At 30.0% G+C, this 16,188-nt stretch overlaps 2 protein-coding genes across 3 annotated transcripts; one reads left to right on the top strand and one right to left on the bottom strand.

Moving 5' to 3' along the window:
* Positions 1 to 979: 979 nt before the first annotated feature.
* Positions 980 to 3,687, bottom strand: LOC100781760 (small RNA-binding protein 11, chloroplastic). Of its 2 annotated transcripts, none has more exons than XM_003543456.5 (4): positions 3,477 to 3,665; positions 3,335 to 3,403; positions 3,154 to 3,260; positions 980 to 1,336 (listed from the first exon to the last, which is right to left on the bottom strand). In XM_003543456.5, the coding sequence occupies exons 1-4, from the start codon at positions 3,511 to 3,513 to the stop codon at positions 1,289 to 1,291; spliced, it is 261 nt and encodes an 86-aa protein (XP_003543504.1). In that variant the 5' UTR covers positions 3,514 to 3,665; the 3' UTR covers positions 980 to 1,288. The 2 variants fall into 2 exon arrangements, with proteins under 2 accessions (XP_003543504.1, XP_006595014.1); XM_006594951.4 differs by lacking the exon at positions 980 to 1,336 and adding an exon at positions 2,429 to 2,733 and having other exon boundaries at positions 3,477 to 3,687.
* Positions 3,688 to 10,365: 6,678 nt separating this feature from the next.
* Positions 10,366 to 14,160, top strand: LOC100780673 (ras-related protein RABE1c). Its single transcript, XM_003543454.5, has 9 exons — positions 10,366 to 10,719; positions 10,813 to 10,926; positions 11,806 to 11,878; positions 11,966 to 12,066; positions 12,551 to 12,616; positions 12,721 to 12,818; positions 13,469 to 13,531; positions 13,618 to 13,710; positions 13,814 to 14,160. Exons 2-9 carry the CDS (start codon positions 10,854 to 10,856, stop codon positions 13,892 to 13,894), a joined length of 648 nt encoding a protein of 215 aa, XP_003543502.1. The 5' UTR covers positions 10,366 to 10,719; positions 10,813 to 10,853; the 3' UTR covers positions 13,895 to 14,160.
* Positions 14,161 to 16,188: the final 2,028 nt, after the last annotated feature.

Below are 16,188 nucleotides of genomic sequence, written 5' to 3'. Positions count from 1 at the left end.
GATTCTTATTTTTTTTAATGTTATTCCTGAGTTTGCTGTAAACTTCCTTTTGGAAGATGTAAATTCCCTTCATGAGTATTAATCCATTGGTATCATAAGCTCTTTGCCTAGACAATTCAGCAAAAAAAATAATAATAAAACAAAGAGATTAATATGATAGGCTATAACTAATATGGAGGTTTAGGAAGGAATAAATATTTTAGATGTAAGTGAATTTATATATATTAAGATAATATGAGTGTGTTTGGTTTTATATTGAATAACTGATTTTGAATCTGAAATTAATTTTAGATAAAGTTTTATATGATTGGTTTCATGTTTGAATGATAGAGAAAGGTTTAGAATTTAGAATTGATTGAGTAATTTTTGCATTGAAATAAACTTTTTTTTTTATTTTTAGTTGATTTTATAATAAAAATATTTTAACATAAAATCGCATTACTTAAAATTCGATTTGCCAAATCAAATATGTTAAAAATCTATTTTCTCAATCCTTCCTTATATAAAATTACAAACGCACACTGAATCTATAATTTCATCCACTAGGTAAAAACTTCGAATTCCCAAGTTGTCAACGCAACGGGAAGCAAGTGGTCTCTCTCTCTTCTGGTTTAAGGATTTGTTTGCCGCGCAAATTTTCAAGGAATGAGAAACTTTTTCATTCAATGCGCTTATGGGTTTTCTCGCTAACATTTTGTGCCTTCAGCCTTGTTAACAGTCAACTCAGTTTTGATTGGCTTTTATAATTTAGGTTTCGCTGGAATGGTTGAAAATCGATAACATTTCAAAATTTTAATTGAGTTTCTCTTCATCTCTTCAAGATTGAAAGCAATGGGATGCATTGGAATAGTGTAATAATGAAGTGTACCTCATTCAACACTGACATTTCTTCCTCAATTTCAATTTAGTATTCAGGAGTGATTCTATTGAAGATATAGTTTTTTTATTTTTTTATTTTTACCTTATCGAATACAAGTAGTATTATTCTGCTTTATGCAAGTATCTTTAAAAGTAACGTATGTGATAATTTGTTTTTAGACAATAACTTCAATTTTCAAATGCTAAAGCAACACAGAATCCAGTCGTGCAAATCTTTTGCATCACTGTCTCAATTGGATACTGGTATTCTCACAATGTATGCCACTTGTTAGAAGATTGAAGAATGTGAAACCGAGGAGCCTTGAGCAAAAAAAAATATTGCCTAGCTGGGTTATTACACTGATTGATCAAGTTTTACTCTACACCTGATGAATGTAACCACTGTATATAAGGCACTGTCTCCTCCAGGTCATTTTTCGTTTGCAGGTTCAACCAAAATCAGCCTTCCATTAACAATCTGCACCATGCAGGAAATGAGATTGTTGTATTGAAATTAAATAAAAAATCAATTCCATAGAACATACAGGTGCTATGTGCATGCCTAGGATTCTTTTTATTATTATTTAGTGGGTAAAGTGATAACAACGAGAGAGCTAGACAACTAAGAGGATATCAAAGATGCATATCAAGGATATAGCAAGACTACTGATTCTGTTTACGAGCTAGATGTGTGCATGCCTAAGAATTTCCATATATCCCAGCCTTTTCTTAAAATTTTCATCTATCATACAGGCTGCATAACAAAAATGGTACAATCTTGATGTGTGTAAGTGCAAACATGATCATTAATGATCAAACTACGGTAAGCCATGCATAGTAAGCGATGAACATTTGGCTACATAATTACTTTCCAAATGAATTAGGGAAATAATTTGGCATGCACAGGACATTTCCAACAAGGGGAAAAGACGAGAAACACAACAAAACCTTATACACAGTACCATATCAGTTCATATTAGTAGAGGGTTTCAAGGCAGGATTTTGACTATGATGGTACACAAATACCAGTATGGAAAAAGATTGTTGGACACCAAATACTAGTTGACATTTAGATAGGGAAAGAGAGAAGTATCATAGGTAATATGATTTGATTCAAAAAAAGAGAAATAACAGGTGTTAGTAGAGTGTATAATATATAGTGGTGTCTATATATCATCACTCTATAGGATTTTGATCAATGAAAGGTGTTGGATAAATTTTTCCATAAGCATTTCTAGAAGAAGAAAATAAAAAGAAAAAAATGAATGAGTTTTTTCATAAACTTATGCTTAAGTTAATTTGTAGAAACCTTCTTATATAGCTTCTTTGAAATATAATTTTTAACTTACAAATAAGCTAATTTTAGATTATGAAAAAACTCATTTTATTTTTTTCTTCTTATTTTTTTTTTCAGAAAAATGTTTTTGGATAAACTTATCTAATCAGGCCCTAAGTAATAACTAAAAAATTAATGGTGTTTCATGAGAAACTCACAACGAGCATTATAATTATAGAGCTATCTCTCAAGATAAATAAAAAATAAAATAAAATAATGGTCTGATTGTTTATCAGAAAAACATTGATATGCAGTGAATATACACCACATTTGGATTATAATTTTCTGCATGGGTAGTGGGTACACATGCCTAAACCGGTAAACCCAATAAATTTAGCACGGGTTGAAATACATTATATTTATTCTCTAAAAGGAAAATATAAGTACATCCATTTTCCATCTTTATGGCTTCACTCTACCACCAATTGAGGCAGATTATTAAGTTGAGGACAATGTTACATGTTTTCCTCATGTTTCAAGCAGCTTCCAAAGTAGCCATTAATCAACTTTCCATCGAACAAGGATACTCAATGGAAGTCCTAACATGGAACAAAAGTAGTTTGTGAAAGAAATCAAGTAGCTAGAGTAATTAACTTTTTTTAAAAAAATCATCAAGTCTACCATAATCATAAATGCAGCCAAAAGGCATTTACTACAACTTGATGTGGTAGTACAATAATGTTTCGATGGACCAACAAAAGCAAACAAGAACACGTTGTTCATGTCATAGAGATTAGAGACACAAACAAGGAAAGCTAAACTATAAACCGAACTAAGGATTTAAGTCCATACGAATAGTACGTATATCTTTATAAATTGCAATAATCAATCGGTCATTTCAACAAACACCTTCAGTGCATAGACACTTACAACATCAATGCAGTTAATCAAAGCATACCATTATACCGTGCCTAGTACATTGTTATTTATTAAAGTGGGTAGAGATAAGAGAAAATTACCCTGCCATTCATGGCCTTGCAAGCCTTTTCCGCTTCAATTTCAGATTTGAAGGAGACAAAGCCGAAACCTTTGGGCCTTTTGGTTATAGGATCCAACGCTAGATCAGCTGAATGATAAGGGCAAAGTCAGCAAAAGGGCATTTGAGAAGAGAGAAAAAGCACAAGACAAACAGAAACACACCTTGGGTAACTAGTCCGAATGGAGAGAACAACTTCTTGAGCTGCTCCTGTGTAGTGTAAAAGGATAATCCTGAAAAAAATGAAACGAAGCAATGGTGAGGGAGGGGTTGAGCTTGAATCTGGTTCAAGAGAATAACCCTAACTGTGGACGAAGAGCTTTGTCCCGATTCTCTGTGACATCTCCACTTTCCGATTGATTTTAATGTTTACCCTGCTGCTACTTCTTCGTCAAGGGATTCTCGAAACTCCAAATATGTAAATTTGTTTCCAATCAAATATATTTTTTATTTATTCAAGCCAATGATCTCAATTTTCAAATATTCTGTAGTAGGCAATGATTTAAATAATCTAGTAACTTAGGATTTGTTTGAGTTATTTTTTATGTTTAAATACTCTGATTCTTTCTGCATCTTTAAAGAACTTAAATAATTAATTATATTTCTCTCAAAATTTTAAAATAATTGATTTTATAAACAAATATATTTCAAATAGGCGTGAAAACGTGAACGATGCACAGATAACTTACTAGTTTTGCTTACAAGGGTGAGAGTGAGAAATTTGTTTGGGAAAGGGAATCGAACCCATGTTCCATGGATTGTTATTTCTTTTTATCTTCTTTTTATTTGATTCCTGATGTAATTTAACCATTCTGGATATTGCAGCTTGCTTTTTAACTTATGTTAATTTATTTGAGTTTATCTTCTTCGGAACCCCATTGCCTAAATTATTGTATAAATGTTGAGATGAAAAAGAAAAAATGCTTGAAGCAAACGGATCAGCGTGTTTGAATCTCTTGCACCACCCACTAAGGCTTGCATTTGTATGATTGTTGCACTGTTTTTGGTTGTCAAGGGAAGCTTTGTTAGTTTCACATCGGTGATAATTATTCATATGATGTTACATTAGATGTCTTCTAAATTTTGGTACTTCTGATTGTGCTTTTGTTTTGTTTCATGAATGAATTCTCTTGTATTTTAGTTCATGCTATTGACCTGTTCGAATCTTTCGCATTTGTTGTTAAGTCATACTATTAACTTTTATAATGGTCAACTTTTATTTACTTCGCACCGGAGAATCCGTTGACATTTATAATGAAATGTTTGAACCTCTTTCACTTTTTTGATTGTGTGAAGGGAAGTTTTGTTAGTTTCATCTCGTAATTATTTTCATTTCTCATGATAATTTAGATTTTAGTTTAAGGATGTGTATGTGTGAGTGCACAAGGAAATGTGAGTCTTCCTTCAAAAAATACTTTGCTTCATTCACATGGCTTTTATTTCTTTTTCTGTTCTTTTTATTTGTTTTGTGATATAATCAATGACGTTTGTTAAATACTAGAGTGTATTCATGTGTGGATAAATATTATTTATGAACATTTTTATTTCTTATCTCTCATGTGTAAAATATGTGCTTATAATTTTAGGATAAAAAACACTAATTTCTATTTATGTTTTTATCATTACGTTTTTAATTAATATAGTTAATAATATTAATAAATTTAAAGAAGTAAAATTTATTTTTTAAAAGTATTATCATTAAGATTTTTTCTACGATAAAAAACTTATCATGAAGCTGTTAATCCCTAATTATGACTAATAATTTTTTTATTTATTTGTGATGTCTGTTTCTTACACTATTTAATATTTTATGCTGAAAATTGTTATATTACATGATTAAAATTTTATCCATATTATTGTCAAATAAACAAAAATATTCATATTGTCTATCATTTCGGTTAAATTTATAATTATTAATTCAAAATGAAGTTATAGATAAGAATTCTATGAATGTATGAATACATGATGTTGATGATGTGAAAGAATAATCAAACAAGGTTGCGTTCAAGATTACTTTAACAAATATTCAAAGGTTAAACATTGCTTCAAGATTAATACAAGGTTACTGCAACAAACAAGCATTGCTTCAAGATTAATTCAAGATCAAGTTTTGCTTCAAAAAAAAGTGTTTCCAAGACATCCAAGACTGTGGTAATCGATTAACAGAAGACAATTTTGAAGAAACAACTTTTAGGAAAGTTTTGAAATTTGAATTTAAAAGTTGTAATCGATTATCATTGATGTGTAATCGATTACCAGTAATGAAACTCTTGAAATTCAATTTGAAAAGTCACGACCTTTCAAAATATAATTATGTAATCGATTACTAGAATCTTGTAATCGATTATCAGTGAAGAATTACAGAAAAAGCTTTTTGAAAAGGCACATATCTTCAAACCATTTTGAAAAGACACAAATGACCTATATATATATATATATATATGTGTGTGTGTGTGTCTGACTTCAAAAAGTAAGAGAGATATTCTAAAAAAACTTCATTGTCAAATGTTCTCTCAATAACTCCTGAGAAAACACTGACAAATCTATTGAGAGTTCATCCAGAAATTTCAAATTATATTATCATCTCTAAAAGAGAGAAATTCCTCTAGGAACTCCAATTTGTATCATCTACTCTAAAGGAGATAAATCTTTATGTTCTTCTCAAAAAGTCAATTGTAATCAAGAGACTGATTGTTTCTTGAATTATGAGTTTCCTAATCACAAGGGAAAGAGATTTCTTGGGTGTTCAGAAGTTGTAAATAAGATTTTTATAAAGATAGTGAAGAATCTCAAGTGGGTTGCTTGAGGACTGGACATAGGCACGGGAAATGGCCGAACCAGTATAAATCGAGTTCGTATTTCTCTCTTCCCTTATCTCATTTATGTTATTGCAATCAATTTTATCTTGCATGTTTAAAGAACATTATTAAATTGATTGTTGTTTCTTCTTTTGCATTCTAAGCCTATCATTTCGAAGGGGATTAAAAGTTTGTTAGTGAAAAAATTTTGAAACTTAATTTATCCCCCTTCTTAAGTTATTGAGACCACTTGTTCAACAAATTGTTCAACAAATTGATATGAATGCGTGTCATAATTAATTAATTTTAAGTCATAATATAATGCCAAAATTTAGATTTTTTGACATAATTAATTACATGTTAAATCATAATTAATTACTTTTGTTCCGGCGGGCTTACTCGTAGAGCATCTCAAAAGGTCACATGTAGTTGCACCTTTTTATTTCAAATAAATTCATTTGTATAGCTTTTGAGAATATCACATATAGATTTCGTTTTTAAAATAATAATTATACACTAAATCAAAATATCTAAATTATAAATAAGTCCGGTTTTGGTCCTCAAAATGTAAAAAAAAATAATATTTATTAGTCCCTCAAATTTAAAATCTAAAAATTTGCTGCAAACTCCTTTAATAGAAACAATTTGGTGCAAACTAACTTGCTACAGAATATATTCTGATTTTTTAATTGATTGTTAATAAAAAATTCAAAAAAATTGTTTTAATTAATACTCAATTTCTAATTAAATATATTCTGATTTGTTAATTGATTGTTAAATAATCATTATCACCCTTATAATTCAAGCTAAAAAATTTGCTGCAGAGCAATAATCTTTTTTTTAAGATTTTTTAATTGATTATAAGATTTGAAGTTATTGGATACAAAAACTTATTAAAGATTTTTCGAATGATGAACTGAAACCATAAACTTCAAAATAGTATTAGAACTTGTGTTTAAGTGGTCTTTCAAATAACTAATCCAACAATTCTAATTAAACAACTAAGATTTTGTAAAAATATTTTTTCAAAGGTTTTTTTGGAATAATTTAAAGATCAAAGAACCGTAAGATAAATAAATTTAAAAACACTTATAAGAATCAAGAATAAAGTGAAATCGCAATGTTATCGCGAGGATTAAGAGTTTGAACAATTAGGATTGAACTTGATTTTTTTTATTTCAATGTAATAACTATAATTAATTTAATCATTCATGTAATTTGTCCCCAATTCATAAATATATTTTAGCTCAAATATTTTAAGTGAAAGAGTCTAAATCATTTAGATTAACTCCATTGTCTTGACAAATTAATATAAATAATTAGTATTATTGGTCAAAAATTAATAGAGCTTAATTGATATTTACTTATGTCTAAGGACAATTCCAATTAAATATTTTTCTTAATTTTGAAAACCAAGAGAGTGTTTGATAACTAAACTAATAATTCCTATGATGAAACAATAAGTGATCAGTTTAAAAGAAACATTAAGAATATAATAATAATAATAATAATAATAATAATAATAATAATAATAATGATAAATACATAAACAATTATATTAAAAAGATGAATTACATGAAATTAAGTCATTCCATCCAACCCGATAAATAAGAAAATTAGCTACTCATAATTTCATTACAATCCTTTAAAGAATTCGAATTCATAAAGTGTAATGAATAAAATAAAATTATCACTGTCTAGAACAATATTGGTGAGATTCCTCCGCTTTTTGTGCCAACCCCCTCAAGTATGCAATCTAAACGCGAAGCAATCCTTCTGTCAAGTAACCTCTGTGGTAAAATGGAAATTAGCACTAAGATAGTGTGGTACGGCAGCACATTGAAGACAATTCTAGCAATGTAATCAAACCCTGCTCCGGGACTTCCAACCGATTCTTTCCTCTCCAGCCCCTTCTCCTGTTCTTGCCTCCGTTGCTCCTCCTTCTCTTTCTGCAATTCTTTCCTACTTATTTGTCTCATTTTGCTGGTGAATTTCTGAACCAGGACGTAGAGACAAGGATGCATTCTTCAAAAGACTGCAAGAAAATTGAGACCCTTTTGGCTTTAGTGCATAACATAAAAAAAAAAATCAAATGTGAAATACTTTAATATAATGTAAACGGTTACCTAAACACAATGAAAAATAAAACTTACAACAGTCATTTTCGGAAGATTTCTTCGTGTCTGTCATTGACTTTTGCAGACTTGTCACTCTAAAATATTTAACTTAAATGCTAAATAATTGAATGACAATATAAAAAATAGAATCCATACAATGAAAACTGTTCGTTTGCAACGTTTTCAACTTACAAAATAGTGGATAGTAAAATACAACTTACAAGTTATCTTTGGAAGATTTCTCCGAATTTGTCATTGACTGGTGCAGACCTGTTGCTTTGCAATATTTAACTTAAGTTTACCACATGCTTAAACAAATAGACAGAAGTCTGTATATTTTATGTGATTAATTGAACCTCCATAAACTGTGTAAATAATCAGCCTTTTTGATGGTTTAAATCCAATTTCTTGAATCAACACAAGAGAAACGTTGAGTTGCGAGATGCTTGCTTAAGATCATTGGACACTGAATCGGTTGTTGACGGAGCTTTCACGATTCCGTTGATTAAACCAAGCTTATTCTTGGCGCTGAGGCTGAGGCGCATTATCAGAATGATGCAAGACCAAAGGGTTAGGTAGTGATGTTTCCTTCTCCTTGTTGTCAATCGAGTTAACCATGTTTGGTTGGTGTGGTAGTGTTTTGGGTCTTCGTGGCAGAAGGTGTTAAACTAGAGGCTACGTGCTTTGATAACATAAACAAATAGAGAAAAGTCTATATATTTGATGTGATTAAACTTTTTACAATTCACTATATACAAGAAGTAGAGAAATATTCTTAGAACAAATCAAGGTATTTTAGGAATATATGGAGAAGAAAGAATGAAGGGTTTGAGCTCTGAGAGATCATGACGAAGAAGAAAACAAAAGAAGATGAAGGGTTGGATCTTATATACACAAGAAAGAATTTAGCTAGAAGAACACCCAAGATGCAAAGCTCTCCCACACTTGGACGAAGCAAAAACCTCTCCCTCTCCTTTCTCAAAACCCAGGCTAGCTAGGGAGCAACATACCCTAGTAGAAGGGGCCCCACTTGTTGCACATGTTAGGGTTTTCTAATTAGGTGTTTAGGGTTCTTTTAATTCTAACTTAGATTCTATATATATATTACACTAATTAGGTCACTAACTTCTAATAATTAAATTCTTAGGTCGCATGCCTCTCTAATTATTTAATTCTAGTAAAAAATGAATTTTCTAAACTCAAAATACTAAAAATAATTAAGAAAGTTATTTATTAACTCAAATTAACTAATTTTCGTGAACTTAAGTCATTTCTACACTTAATTATACTTAAGTTAATTTTGGAGGCTGGCATCGTTGTTGAATAATTCAATTAATAATCCAGTCATATCTGTAGTTGCCTCTTCATCTGTTTTGGCATAGAGATTGGAATCCTCCACGTAAAAATTAATTAGGCACTGTAATCAGCTACTTTAGGGAAAAATAAAAAAGAGTTGATGAATTACCACAAACAAGTATATGCTTTCCTCAATCATGGGAAATTTCGGCACTTCAAATTAGCATCCAAAAGACCAAAATTTCCAAACCCAACTCAGCCTGTACAATGTTTTGAAAAATCATGCCATAAAAATAAAATTTGATTATTATTATTATTATTAATTCATATATTAGCCAAATTTAAAAATAAAAATATTGGGATGCTTGTTAGAATGAGAATAAACTAGGTAGCTATTTATTTTAGGGAGTGGTTGGTAGGGAAAACTTTTTTCATTATTCTTGAAGATTATGATTTATGGAAATGAATAAAATCTTTGTAATTTGCCATTAAAAAAATTTAGACAAATTTTTTTTAAAATCAAAACATTACTTGATATTTTTATTGATTATTTTAATAATTTAACAAGGACAACATGATGTTTTTATTATAATAAAAAAAAATTAAATTCAAGAAAATAAGATTCTCACCTCTTTACATAAACAAGTTTTCGTTAGCTAGTTTCTTTAACCATGAATATTAAACATGAGAAATTAGATTTCTCAACTTAAGATTCTCATGAAACAAAAAATTGTGAACTTGACACCCAAAAAGAAAAATAAAAATATTCACTTATATTTTTTATTATAATATCCATTAGATGTTGAATAAATTTATTAATTGCATAACCTATAGTATAATTTTAGAAAAAATATATAATTGATGAATTGTGATTGAATATTAATATAAAATAGTTCTAATTATCATAAAAAATTATATAAGTTATGATTTGTGATTAAATAATAGTTATTTTATTAAAAAACTCAATGTAAAAAAATTTAGAACAAGTGAGGCACTTTCATTTAACAAACTACAAACTACAAACTAGGCGCTTATGGAGAATGTTTGGTAGCTACAATATATAAAAATGAAAATTTTACAATGAATGAATATGAATATGGAAACAGCCTTACAACAAATTGGGTGCCTCTATAGTCGGGGAAGGCTCCCAAGTTGAAGGTTGTATCCTACTCCTACTGTTCTGGTCAATCAAAAATTCCCGAGATTTTTAACTTTATTATTATTATTTTAAAATTACAAAAATATAAAATAAAAACAGCAAAATTAGACATCGCTCTTCTCTCTCTCTAAAAATCTCCGGCGGTCCTTCAGTCCATTTTCCTTTCCATTTCGGATCTGGTTCTTCTCTCTCTCTCTCTCTCTTGCATTCCAGTTTTTTGCGTGTGCGAATTAACTCGAAAATGATTCCCTTTATTTTTGGATCGTATGCAGATAGGAATAGATTTCGTCAGTGTTGAAATCACGAGAAATTCATGGCTGCTCCACCGGCAAGAGCTCGTGCGGATTACGATTATCTCATAAAACTTCTCTTGATTGGCGATAGTGGTAAGTCACTCCTCATAATTTCGTCGATTATTCCTGCAGGTTATGAAACACAAAACATTGCAAACAAAAATGGCATGATTTTTGTCTCGAATTGTTTAATTTGGATTTTGATGCAAGTATATTTAATCTTTGAGTTTGAATCTTTTCATGATCTAGCTTTTGCTAGTATTTGAATGATTGTTCTATTACCGTGATACAACTAGGAGATTCTGTTAAGTGATGTTATACAGACACATCTATATAAAAAGCACTCCGTCAATGTTATCTCTCTCTTTATCAGATCATATTATTTATCATATCTATACTTATCAGAGTTTGGTGTCCACCGAACTTTTCCTAATTCTGTTTGATCATAGTCTGAAATCTGAATATGTTGGATAACTTCTCCATCGTATATAATTAGGTCCCTCTCTACTTTGACAATGATATGCTTTATTGCAACATGTACTATATTAATAACCACTTTACTTTGCAACTTCTTTATAGAGTTTTTTTTTTTCTTTTTTTCTTGAATGATTATTTAGTGGAAAAAAAAAAGAACCAAAACATGGTAACGGAAGTTGCTTTTTAGCTTTGTTTTCTTGCATACTTTAATCTGTTTAATCCATAGGGAAGAAGAAATTTGACCTTAGCTTGGCGTTTCTCATGAACTCTTTTCCCGTGCCTTGATTATTTACTATAGTATATATGTCATAGATATAGATTCTTCCATCCTCTCTGTTTATTTTCTTTAGAGGATCAAGGAATAGAATAAAAGTATTATAGTAACATAAAGAAATGAAAAAAATACTGTGGCCATAGAAACTGCTAGAGATGTGCATTGGTATGCAAATTCCTTAATTTTCACAAACCTTTTTTTTTTGTTATTCTTGGTTGCAGGTGTCGGAAAGAGTTGCCTTCTTCTACGATTCTCTGATGGTTCTTTCACAACTAGTTTCATCACAACTATAGGGTGAGTTTTCACAATTTAGCATTTAGTTATAGAATCTTGTGTGCCAGAAGTTTCCTTAACATCTCAAGGTCTACCCTCCTGGTGCAGCATTGATTTTAAGATAAGAACCATTGAGCAGGATGGAAAACGGATCAAGCTCCAAATTTGGGATACTGCAGGTCAGGAGCGGTTCCGAACAATTACAACCGGTAAGTTCTATGTTAGTTGCAGATGACTTAACACAACTCTCCTTCTTTACCTGAGCTTGGGACTGGATATGGAATCATAGGCGGATTTATCCCATGCCTAAGCCTAAAATAAATAGTCTTCACTTTCTGTTTGGGTTCCTATTGTTTAAATTGCCAGCCATGTAAAATTTATAAGCAAAATAGTTTTTGGGAACGTCTCCCTTGTTGACTTTTTTAATTCAAAATTGATCAGTGATTAATGTGATGATCACTAATGAGTTTCTTCTTGAATTATCTAAAATGAACTTTCGCTAGTGGTACCTGTTGTTTCTCTGTTTGATGTGTCATGAGTTAAATTCCATATCCATTTGAATGGGTACAATTTCATTGCTGTAACTGTAGAGTTCTTTTATTCTTCATTGGTTTTCAAGCTTTGTGCCAATATGAGTATTTATCAAGTAGTTTATTTTGTGCCAAGCCTTTACTGAATTCCCTGTTTTTTCAGCTTACTATCGTGGTGCTATGGGCATATTGCTAGTCTATGACGTTACAGACGAATCTTCATTTAACAGTAAAGTTTCCATCTGTTACTTCGATTTAAAATTTGGAGATATGAGTTTTTCTCTTCAAAGGCTTTCTCATTTGGAATATTCTTCCATCTTATGCCAATTTCAGATATCAGGAATTGGATTCGTAACATTGAGCAGCATGCTTCAGACAATGTTAACAAAGTACTGGTGGGGAACAAAGCTGACATGGATGAAAGCAAACGGGTATGCAAACAACTGGGACCTTTCTCTTTATGAGAGGTATCTAGGACCTTCGATGCACCTATTTTGTGCAGATATAAGTCGAGGGAACTCAGGAAATGACCCATTATTGTCTGCAAATATACTTTCTTCTTACTGTTGTGCAAGATTTAGTCTTGGTTGCACCATAATGCAGTGTGTTCTGTTTGAGATTTATAGTTCCTATTTTTGTTTAAAACCTACAAACATACGTTCAGTCAGAAGTTGGAATTTGTAGCTTCTCATAAAACTAAGTTTTGTAATGTGTGCCCACATAGTGAAACGGAAAAACAAACATGCCCTTAACAGTCAACACAACGCACCAATTCACGCTTGCACACTTAACCATGTGCTTTTGAAACCACTTTTAGTTGAAACTGGTTTTTGTCCTTGTGACATCTGTTCACAAATCCAAAATTTTAAACAAACATGCTTAATGATGTTAGAGGAACCATGTGTTAGACCATTAGTGAATGAAACATTTTTGTTTGAGGTTGAGAGCAAAGTGGTTAAGGGGATTGAGTTCTGATTTGATGCCATTAATTGAATTAGTAACATCCGGGATCCTTTCTTTCTCAAATGTTTGTCAAATTTGAGATATTTGGATTTATATATGCCTTTGCCTTTCTTTCTAGGTTGTGCCTACCTCCAAGGGCCAAGCACTGGCCGATGAGTATGGAATCAAATTCTTTGAAACAGTAAGTGATGCTTGCATGAAAATGTGGAAACTTCCTTAACTCCTTAATTTTTGTTATTTTTGCCTACTTGAAAATTTCTATTGCAGAGTGCAAAGACAAATCTAAATGTGGAGGAAGTTTTCTTCTCTATTGCAAGAGATATAAAACAAAGGCTTGCTGACACTGACTCTAAGGCAGAGGTATTTAAATTTCATCTTTCTTGAATTCAAGAACAAGTTTATTTGTCTTGATAACCTTTTCTCTTTCCATCATGTTGAATGTCTCGCCATATTTTCGTTGCAGCCAGCAGGAATTAAAATCAACAACCAACTAGATCATGCAACGGCTGGGGAAGTTGCACAAAAGTCAGCTTGTTGTGGGTGAGGAGGCAACATTATTATCCAAGAACAAGAAGGAGGAAAATACATGCATGATGATAAATTGATGATGATTCGTGCTTTGGATTTTACGCGGTCATTCTTTAATAGTTTCTTTCCTAGATTAAGTTATATATTAATTCAAAGTTAGATATGATTGTGTCATTGCCCCTTGTGTTGTTTGTTTGGGCAACAAATCTATTGATCGTTGATATTTTGAATGGTTAATTGCATTGATATTCTTTAAAACGTAATAAAATTATATTGACCCTATTCTTAGTTAAAAAAAATTACACTATTTATTTCATGTTAAATATTGCTAAGCAAATATTTTCTTGCTCTTTTATGTTTTAGATACATTATACATATATATACTCTGAACAACATTTTATATTTCATATAAGTACAATTATACTGAACTTATTTATGAAAACTAGAAGGGAGGTCATTATAATTTTGTTACACGAGAGCTCCATGCTTTCTTTTTTTTTCATTTTAATAATTTTTACCAATCATGTGATCACTGACATATTTGTCATCAAGTGAGAAATTTCTAGAGAAAATTAATAAATTTAAGATTTTTTTCTTTAATGCAGGAATATGCTATTATCAGTATAGCACTTTTTATAGTAAGATAGTTCAATCGATAAATTTAAAAAGTTTATAATGATTTCTTACAACAATCAAAGTGTTTTTTTTAATGTATAACATAATAAACTTTTTTACTAACAAATAAACACTATTTGGTTGGTTATAAATGTTGTTATACCTTAATTCTATGTTTACCAAACAATTGGGTATTATATTTTTAATGAAGCTTTTATATCTTAAAAAGTACTGTTAATAAGCTTGTAGATAACCAAAATGCAATCAAGTTGGAAGACTCCTTTCTATAGTAGTATAAACTACATACATGTAATGTGTGAATGAGAAGACCAATTAATTGTAAAATTAAGGCTTCGTAGTTCAAACTCATAAAGAAAAAACATTATGATTGTATTAAACTAATGACTTAATTTTATAATTTATTCACTTTTTTAATAATTTATGGCTTAATTATAATTAAAAGTTTAATTAGGTCCTTAATAATTAAAAAGTTCATTCAGGTTTTTAATTATTTTAAAATTTCAATTAGTTCCTTCAATTATTAAAAAAAGTTCAATTAAGTCTTTTAATAGAATCTCCAATTATTAAAAAATTCAATCAAAATTTATATATTTTATTAAACAAAAATGATCTGATGTAGTATTTTAAATAATTAAATGACTTATTTAAACTTTATGATATATTTCTCTTAAATGAAAAGATTAAGTTGTTTATTAATCCGTTCTAATTGCTTTTCTTTGTGCTAGATTGAGTGACACATGTTCATATATGCATGAGCATATGTTTGGATTGGATGATAAAAATCTTTATTTTATTCTTTAAAATTATGAGATGTTGTCATACCAATCCATGAAATTAAAAAAAAAGTAAAATAAATTTTTAAAATAAATTTTTATAAGTTAAGTTAGTCCTTAACATTAATCATTTGTGACAGTTATATGTGGTGACACACCACATCTCAATCATGCACACATTTAAGGACCAAAATAATAATTTTAAAATTTCTTTTACAATTATTTCAAGTAACCATGACACTTCATTTTTAGGGATTATAATATATGTTAACAATTTTTACAACACTTTTTTATAATATTTTTTTCTTTATACTCCTCCATCATATCATTTAACTTATTTCAACCTTTTTCTTCTCTTCCTGTATTTTTATTTAATGCAAAAATTACTGGGAAAGGTTTTGTTATAATAGCATTACTCGATCAAACAAAAATGTACATATAGAACAACTTCTTTTTAAGAAAAAAATGGGTTAAAAAAGTTTATTTGTCCAAGGTGGACTAGTTCACGCGGGGATTGAATTCTGGTAAATGTTGTCTATATGTTTCAAGTGAGTTGAGATGAAGTCTTCTGAATTCAGTTGATCCTCATACAACATTGAGACACCATGAAAAACGAATGGGATACCTGCAAAACAGTAAAATATACTTCAACATTCAAGTCAATAAGAATTCCATCAAAATGATGTGTATGCTACAAATGCCATTGAAAGTATTTTTAGGGGGTCTAATGCAATTTAGATTTCTTACATGGAAAGGCCTTTCATAGGCAATGATATTTTGCATTGGTGTAAAAAGAAGACAATTTTATTTTGGTCGGTGTGTGATTCATTGTTCGCTCATGTTTCTCGTATTGATTTCTTATAATTCATAAAGGGGATATTTATATTTCTACAATTTAATA

This window comes from Glycine max, chromosome 13 (genome assembly GCF_000004515.6).
Source record: "Glycine max cultivar Williams 82 chromosome 13, Glycine_max_v4.0, whole genome shotgun sequence".
Taxonomy (NCBI): Eukaryota; Viridiplantae; Streptophyta; class Magnoliopsida; order Fabales; family Fabaceae; genus Glycine; species Glycine max.
The sequence above is the reverse complement of the archived record's forward strand: the minus strand, read 5'-3'. Positions and strand labels throughout refer to the sequence as shown.